Source organism: Opisthorchis viverrini, assembly GCF_000715545.1.
Source record: "Opisthorchis viverrini unplaced genomic scaffold opera_v5_215, whole genome shotgun sequence".
Taxonomy (NCBI): Eukaryota; Metazoa; Platyhelminthes; class Trematoda; order Opisthorchiida; family Opisthorchiidae; genus Opisthorchis; species Opisthorchis viverrini.
The window spans coordinates 760,487-769,825 of NW_008751868.1; the positions used below are offsets into that span (position 1 = coordinate 760,487).

General features: G+C 45.1%; 1 protein-coding gene across 1 annotated transcript in view; it reads left to right on the forward strand.

The window, feature by feature from the left end:
* Nucleotides 1–5,530: 5,530 nt before the first annotated feature.
* Nucleotides 5,531–9,339, forward strand: part of T265_08331 (hypothetical protein) — a gene marked incomplete at both ends in the record, with an annotated part of 18,644 nt that continues 14,835 nt past the window's right edge. Inside the window, 2 exons of the mRNA XM_009174097.1 lie at nt 5,531–5,626; nt 8,921–9,131. Coding sequence (XP_009172361.1) covers nt 5,531–5,626; nt 8,921–9,131 — 307 coding nt within the window. The remainder of the gene's footprint in view (nt 5,627–8,920; nt 9,132–9,339) is intronic.

A 9,339-nucleotide genomic window follows, 5' to 3' on the forward strand; every position in this document is an offset into this window, starting at 1 on the left:
CGTTCCACTTTACATCTTCAGTGGGATTCAACATGTGAGTGACTTAAGGAGAATCCACAAGCCTTACACTGAATGTGGAATTCATATAGTAAAATTTGGCAAGAAGAATTAACCCTAGAAGGGCCAAAAAGGAAAGGCGACGGCTATGTATGAATCATACAGATGTAGGGCATATCAACCCATTTTATTCGGTAAACTGAGCTAATAAATTATACAGAGCAGTAGTCAGTGTATTGTGAATAATACTGTTTTGATTTGTTGAAGGGCTGCGTCAGGAAGAACGATAGTGAGAGTCAAGGTTCACGAACGGTTCAAATACATATTGGCTATCTCTAGATCCTATTTGCCATGATCGAAAGTCCATCAGTGTCTAAAGAATGATGGTCGGTTACCATACAATCTTAACTTATTTGAACTTAACTTATGTGAAGAAAAGGATAAAAGTGGATGGGGAGGGAAATTAGTACTAACCTACTACAGTCAACCTACAACTCCAGACTCTGGTTAGAAACTGACAACAACAAAGCAACTGCCATGGATTAGCAGCCATATGTTGCGTTGTCTTCAATCCTGCACAGGAGAGATCACGCGGACACAATCCCGGGAAGCTAGCCGCACCGACGGCACCCAGACTTTTCGTAATACATTTAATATCCCTTTGCCTGGTCAAATGTTGACCAACGCCTTGCTTACTCCACTCCGAATGGGACACAGAAAACAGCACTCTCCTCATCACCTATTGTTCAGTAGGTGTACTTCATAACGTAACCGAAGTATCTCTTGGTGCTGGACACAAATTTCGATGGAACCCCCGGTCGTACAACCGAACACTCACTTTCTAGGTGTATCACTGAGATTTCGCCGACACCAGGGTACATGAGTCACCGGTCGTCAAAGGCACGAAGGACACACAGTTCCACTGCTCGAACAGGCCAGATCTCACAGCTATACGACAAAACAGCCCATACCTTAGCCCGGTACACGTCCCTTGAGATTCCGGGATATACCGCTTTGCCGCCATAAGTGTCGCGTGAACGCGACTTGAGCGTTGGTGATTCGTCCACTAAATTCATAGTTCACACTACAGTCGAAACTAACACAACTTCCACAAATTCGGGGGCCTCTCCTTGGATGGTAATTGGTGTGCTAATGAACTCCATGCACAGAAGCATGAACTTACGATTTGTGGGTGCAGAGTGCGTGCTGGACGGCGGGATGATTTGGATCAGTTCACCCAAAATCACCTGCGCATTTATTTCCAGATCGACAAGGCTTTCGTCAGTGCTTTAAAAAACTTTCGGTGTTCATCTCATAACGTCGTCGGTCACGAGATTAAATAGGAATGGATAATTTGTACATCCCTGGCGGGGACCACTTTGCGCACGAAAATTTTTGGAGAGCTCTCCTTAACTAGCATGCCCGGAAGTCTGAGAGTACAAAGGACATTGTATTCACAAACCTCAGGACAATCCTTGATAGGCAAAGGTTTTAAGGAGAACGGGCCAGTCAGCTGATTCCAAAGAACTTTGAAAGTCCAAAACTAAGCTAGTTAGTTGTAGGAATCATGGTGGCACGTTGGTCAGGGAACCCAGACCTAGACAGGAGGATGACTAGAGCCCTCGATCAAAGCCTTTGGCCTGAAAGCCTAATTTCAAGGCAAAGGTATTTTGCGGGTGACGCGATTGCACTGCCATTTGTGAAGAATATGTTGCCACATGTTCCACTCCTCAGCCTGTAGGACCGACCTGGAGCTATACCATTGACCAACCTGGCATGAAAGACCATATATCCCACAGACATTCCCAATATAGCTCAGCGGGTCGCTGGGGTATCCAAACCGCCATAACACGGTAACCCCTATTCTCTTATCCCTTCCCAAGCTTGGACTCAACGGGCCAGCTGGTCTGCAACGTTAGATTTATCAGTTAATAGGGGACAGCCAACCCCCCCCCCACAGCCGCCACGTGTTCTGGAGTTTTGAATTCGATGCTACCTTAGGTTCTGTCTGCTATCTTATCAGTGGTTCGTGAAGCCCCCAAACCAATCTAGTCTGCATGATCGATATTTTTAGACAGACGTCAAACACACCGTGGAACGTAGCGCGTAACCTATCTCTGTTCTAGTCGTAAAGGCATGGGCGACCGACAAAGGTCAGGGGACACGCAGTGCTTCTTCGGTTAGAGTAAAAACACACGATCAATGCGGCACTCATGGTAACTGAGTGAACTGTTTTGTCTGGTGGTCGATTTCTTTAAAATTGGGTTAGGTGGGGTAGAGGACGACTGCGTCTTCACGTTAAATTAAGTGCGACTTCACATGATGAATGAATGCGTGATTTTGCACAAGCATCAACCTCTAGTGGTGCGAGAATTGGCTCCATTTGATGAGCCGCAAATAGGGTGGGACCAATAATGTGCTCTCGGTGAGTTTTTCTCTGCCTTCTGCTGAGCATAGCTTGTACGGGATCTAGAGCACGGTTTTCAGGTTTTAAAAAACCACCCACTTGCAGAGGATGGGAAAGACTTCGACAATCACTTATCTCGTTAAAATGGATCATCCGTTTGATTACCGCTTCCTCAGGTCAGAGTAGTTTCGTTGTCAAACGCCCCCTCTTTCCAAATGGTACAACTCCTGTGTCATCCATTTACACGAATATACGGATAGAAAGGGTGGTTTCGCAAGTGAAAAGGGGTGAAAGGGTGATTTCGCAAGGGGAAAAACTACCTTGACCCTCTAAAGCATACTTTGCGAACAAGTTTCATATCTCCGGAACTCCTACTCAGCTTTCAGCATTCTTTGATCAAGTGTCGGGGTGGATCCGAATAGACATCATAATAGTGGTACCTTAATATTCTGGGAAGAGGCGACGTAGTGGATGGTCGATACTTGGTGATGCGGCTACAGAAGACGGAGGACGAAACTTTACCATCATTCACATCGCCATTCCTAATGATCACACATTAGTACTTCCCCGGAAACCTTTTTCTTCTACCTGAGAATATGAGTTGGCTCTGGTATCGGTTCCTTAAATTGTAAAGATTCTTGACCCCACCGGTTTCACACCACAAACAGACGCTGTATGCCCGGATATGACTGAACAGCAGTCTCTCAACCAAGAATCCGGAGTTCCACTGAAAGCACCAATCCATAAGCCTTCACGTAGCAATCACAACGCACCATTATGGTAAAAAAGCTTTACACTGTTGATGTAACATCACGCTCTGTCAAAGATCGCGTGTTCAGCTCCCATGCCTGGATTTAAACTGCTACGTCTTGTATATCCTCGCATCTAATCCAGGGCCATTCTGAAACATTAGACAAGATCCAAGTTACTCAGCTCCCAACCTGTCGCTTTTCAGGTTTGACAGGAGTATGTCGGCTACCTGGCTAACACTCTGAGCGATCCCAAGAACTCACGAAGGCCCTCCGATGTAGGCCTGGTCAGACTTTGGTTGAAATACCGAGCCGTTTAAACCTCTTTCGTTATGGCATCATGATCTCTGAACCACGTGTTCCTATTCCAAGTCAGATGCGACTTCTCAACACAAGATCCCCGTCTTTCCCCTATCAGATGCTGTCACACTGTCACGCAGTTAGTTAATCGAAAAGGGCAAGGTAACACTACTTGTGGTGCATGTGTTCGACTGTAGAAACACCGCTACTTCGCTCACACCTGGAGATGGCCTGCTCCAAGCTCCATTGGTCCTCTAATTTCTGTTTCGTCAGTTCTGTTCAGGACATCCGCCAACATGCCGTGTTTCTTGTGTTTAGAGGCTCATACAGCTACATTGGTTCACATAGTCTCCTTCTTCATCTTTCCGCTGTCATGAGGGTTTGCCACAACAGTGCACACAACAAAGGTGCCACCCAAGTCAAAAACGTCTCTGGTATTTATGCTGCACTGTTCTAACTAAAATTAAACGCTTCTAACAAGCAGTATGGCGTTTTAAGAGGTCTACCGTTATCATAAATTAAGTTGAACAATGACTTGTTGATATCTAATGAAATTGAATACTCCAGTTTGAGTGTAATCGGGAGAAGTGGAGTGGCCCAAACAGAGTCTTGTGCACCTGTATAAACGCCGTCTTTTAATCTCTTCCTCAAAAATGCACTATGGAAGCATGCTTTATTGTTCCGCCAAGATAAATTTAGTCTCTGAATGTATCGAAATGACTGAGCCTGGCTGTCCATTCCAGAATTTTGTCACGGTTCCCACAAGTGGTTTGCACCCAGTTTAGTCAGATCCTGTGGGACCAGAGGACGGAATTTTCTTCCAGAATGCAGTCGTGTAAAATTGGTCGAATTGTGTTGTGATTGATAATCCGATCTCTTGGCAGCACCTGCTTATAGTTGTGAGTAAATTTGTACGTATCCGTTGTCCATATTGTACATTCTGTTAACCTATAGAACACATCCTTTCCTCCCTGTCTTCAGAGTTCCGTTTGCTTCTCACCTGTGGGTACGCACCACGGTACCAGGTCGGTTCAACTGCTTGCTTACGCAATCCATCAATTTGCAACTAGGGTTTAATCTTTGAAGGGCATAAACCTCAAATAAGTATAAAAAATTGAAGCGACTTGCCACGTATCATCACCAGCTTTTAACCACTTTGCTGCGTCGGTATTTCCTGTATTCCACTGTCGGCATCACCATGACAAATTTTCTGAGGAGCTCGTCCCTTCCTCACTTCTTGAGTTTCCAATGCTTCAGTGAGCTTTCATCTCTATGATTGCTTATTCCGCATTGCCCTTCTCAGTTGCTTAGGTAAATTTGTTCGGTTTCCTTATGAGCTTTCATTTTTCAGAACATTGACACACTCACCTCGGCAAACATTTTTGCATGATGTTTCACGTTGGAATCCCAAATCATCCGGTTCTCCATACTTTTTGTTCGTTCTGTGGTGCAGAGAAAGGTCACGTGGGCTGGGAGGAACTTGTATCGTCAAATAGCCAATGTCCGGTAGCCTATTCTGTCACTCTGCCAAACAAAACGGTAAATAGGTGTTGATCTGACTATATATATATATATATATACTCCTGGATTTCCAAATCCATCCTTCAATCGCCCGTACACAAGTTGTTTTACTATGCGAGTTCTGGTAAGTTGTTACAAGTAGTTCAACCAGACGAACTGGCTTCGCCCCAAACTTCATTGAACTCCAGAAGAGTTGCTTTCGAAGTAATTCTGTGTTCAGGACTCAATCATTCCATTTAATCCGAAAGATATTGCTTGGACTACACGTGAAACCGGTCAAGTACATATGTCGTCCAGGCCTGGACGGTATACAGTAGCGAAGAAAGTACAAGAGCCTGATACACAGAAATCCTGGTGTCTATGCGTAACTGATAGTTGCCCCGTATAAACAGGGAATTGTCTAACCGAAGAGCTCCACGAGGACTGAACAGCTGAATGTGTCGAACTTTGCAAGTAATATCGTGTGAAATATCTAGTCTGAAAAAAGTTCATTGCCATCTAACAGCATCCAAAGGCAATTCGAGATTCTGAACTCGCTGATTTGAGATTGTAAAAAATGAATCACCTTGAACTGCTCAGAAAGGTGAGGGATTCTCCCACCCTTAGGCGTGGGGAATTGAAAGAACCAATGGGATCGACATCAAGACTGCAGGTAAGTTGGTCTGTGTGCAAACGAAACCTATGAGCTTACATCTTCGGGAGGCTGCCAGATCTGTTGAACTTCTGTTCACACCATGTTCTCCGAAACAGTCCTCCTCCTATTCTGGTCAATCTAAATCAAAAGTAAGCGAGATTGAAGTATCGTTCGTGCTACATCATATCAAGCTATAATCTCGAATTGTAAGAATTTGAGCAACCCCAGCAGCGCATGCTATGCTCACCTGGTTTTAACGCCCCAGAGGATCAACATGTTCCTACTCAGACATTGCGCGTTGCTTTGCCGGACCACCTGAACAGCAAATCAACAACTGCATTGTTTGCATCGACTGATAGTCCGCTTGTTGGGTTTCACTGGCTGGGTCGCTCTATGGGTGCTTTAAAATTACAGAACAGCTTTTGGTTATGCATCACACCTCCGTGACTCGCTTACGGACCAGATTGGTATGATCACCAAACTTCAAAAGTTCAATGCCTGATTAGTGTAATTAGGCTGGGATTAAAAAAAACTGAGATTTTGCAGCTCATGGGTAGCATAGGAACATCCATAGGGATTCTCCTATTGCCCGTCTCGACCTGTGTGGAACCGATAAGACTAGTGTAGTTCCCGAGTTTCAATTAATCATTTTCGTACCAAACTGTAGAAGCACCAGTGAACTTCTAGTGAATTTCGATGAGTCTTCCTTTACTAATGATCATAGACACTGGGCTAGCTGAACCCTGGATTGACCACTCTCTTTGACTGAGTAAGCAAGCGAGTGATCTATTCAACTCATGGACAACTTAGTTTTCAAGCCAAAAAACATTGAAATTCGGGCCCGGAGCCACTTCATGAGCGCCAGAACAAGGTAAAATTTACGATGGGTGGTTGGCAAACTTTGGATACTATTCCAAAGCTACTTGTAAAGAACTGCCGAAAGTTCGTCAAATACAGTCATTTGCGTATCAATTTGGTTTTGACGGGAGACTCACCTAGAACCCAGCTGAATTTCTCGTTTGTGATGTTTTTACACGTGTAATAAAGATACTAATAATCGTTCACCTGTAGCACCCTTTCAACGCCTAGCTGCCATGCCATCCGAAGGAATCAGATTGGCGGGGATATTGCCAGACTGCTTAAGCCTAGACAAGGGAAGTCGAGAGGCAGAGGTTGAGTTGGAACCACGGACCTTCCGATTAGTAAATCCACACTCTATCCACTGACCCATCTCGCCCCCATGTATCTATACGTGTGTCACGATGTCTCTAATGTCATCCCAACTGGAATATGAGGCGGCCTGGTGCAGCACATTCAGTTGCTTAAATACACTATAGACTAAAGATTCAGCTGGTTTTCAGGTGAGTCTCCCGTCAAAGGCAATCAAAGGCGAATTGATATGCGAATGAGTGTAGTCGTTGAAATCTGCCCAATTAGGGTTCAAGTAGAACACAAGGATGAAGGAAGCTGGAAACTGCAACTTTCAAACTTCTCTATTGGTTTATCCGTTCCACGAGTTTATTCTAATGCAACCGATGCCGAACTTTGTCGTCTCGCTGAACCACGATGTTCCCATGCTGAGTCGCCTTTGTGTTTTATTTGTCCAGTGACCTCATATTGGGTCTTAATTAACTCTCCGATAGTTAGCTAGCTTTCTGTAACAAAACGAAGGTCCATGGATTAGTTCACCCTGAGAAACCAGTGTTGTTGTTTATATCGTCCTAATAGGCAGTCTATCCCTCAAAGATAGTAAAGGTTAGCTCGCCCACTCGTCGAGTCCCATCAATAGAAGCACCCAACCAACAACATAATGTGAGACCATAACCCATCGATTGTTTGACGATGTACGGTCAGTTGGTTCACTTACACAGGCAGGTCGCATACTTTAGCAGCGACGTGATTATTTCTATCATGATACCCACGCGATGATGAGTAGTCGGACATTCCCCTAACATGCTACTAGTTCTGGCAACGACACAGTCTTTCATAATAGTTGACCTACTGTTCGTAAGCTGTTTACGGTGACTGATTGACGAGTTGGTTGTTGTTGTTGTTGTTGTTGGTTGTGAGAATCCTGTGAGTAAAAGCTGTCAGTTTGCAGTATTCTCATTAGAACCTGCATCCGACATAGAGAGGTGTTAGCTTGACCAGAGGCAATGGAGCACGCAGATCCTCAAAGACTTTTGGTTACTGAAACATCGTCTGCACAAAAGGTTCATCTGATGAGCGCAATTATTTTGGCTGGTAAGGGAATGATCAGGTCTACACAATTCGTTAGCTTTACACAGCTAATTCCAGTACCTACAGCTTACGATCACAGATGCCGACTACTGTCACAGTCATATTCGCTGAGTCAACTACTTTGGCCGTTAAGAGCACCTTCAACCCACTGAAATTCAGTTCCTCTGCTTCTAAACTCCTTTCTCTAAAGAAGTTCCCCCTCATGACAGACCAATCGATCGGTCCCCTCATGATGGTCACCTCAGGTCGGCACGCCGGCATACGGTGTTTAGTTAGGTATGGCGTAATTTGCGATTTGTTTATGCACACTTATTTTGTACTAGAAAGCGTCTACAGCATAGCAAGCACCCATACTTTGGCCATGCTCCCCTACTCGGTAGACACAACAGACAATACCCAGAGCTACCCTCTACACATTGATTCCGTGTAGTCCATCGGCTCCAAGGCGCGACCCCAAGAAGCTCCGAAAAAGAAAAGGACGATTTTCGAGCGCGGAGCTGTTTTCCTTAAAACACGAACAAAGCGGTTGCAAGCCATCGGATACGAAAGCAGATGTCCGTTTTTCGGAGTTCTGAGGAAGTCAGTATTCCCAAAAGTACCTGTGAGCTTTCGTGGACTTTGTTTGAATATATTACATTGATGAACATACACAGCCGAGCAGTTCAATAATTTCCAACTGTCTTCGACTGTATACGAGGTGGTTGCCTGAACTGTTTTGTATGGATATTACTTGCATGTTTCATCAGTAGTGTACGCCGTTACACACCTCTTCAAAAGGTCGCATGTACATCATTGATGGTTGGTTAGCCTCATCTAGGTCAACAGCGGCGGCCCGTTTATTCGGCACTTCGTCGAAAACATCGTACCACTTCCCAAACTGACTCCCATTTACTCGACTTCACCCTCGATTGTCTTGTACATTTTAAGTGCTTCCTTGACAGTCAACAAAGATGATAGGTTCCTGCCACCGACTGCCCAACAATCGCGATCACAGTCCAAACCTTCCAAGATTCCGGTGATCCTCCTCTTAATTTCCTCACCTATAGGGAATAATCGAGCTTTTTTGACCAGGCTGTGGATGAAGATCCTGTTACCCCAGCCTTTCGGAGACAGGAACTGTGGGGACTATACAAGGATTGTGGGGATGTGGTTAAGAAGGCCGGGATGAAAACCGATCGGGGTAATTTCGTGGCGCTGGGGACCCTTCCCAGGGGCCGACAGAAAGCGGTTCTTCCCGGAGGGGGTTGCAACCAATGTGGTAGCGCAGGCGGTGATGCATGCGGTAACTGAACTAGATAGGAAGAGTTAGTTTTGCTCATTTGACAAGGTATCACTTAGACAGTAAAGCTGTATTCAAACCGTCCGCACTACCCAGGAGGGTAGTCCGGGAAATACCGATTGAATATTAATCGGCTATCATTGTATTCAGTGAGTACAGCCAATCGCCCAACGAATCTGTTTGGTTCCATACCCCACCAGTGTTTCTCACC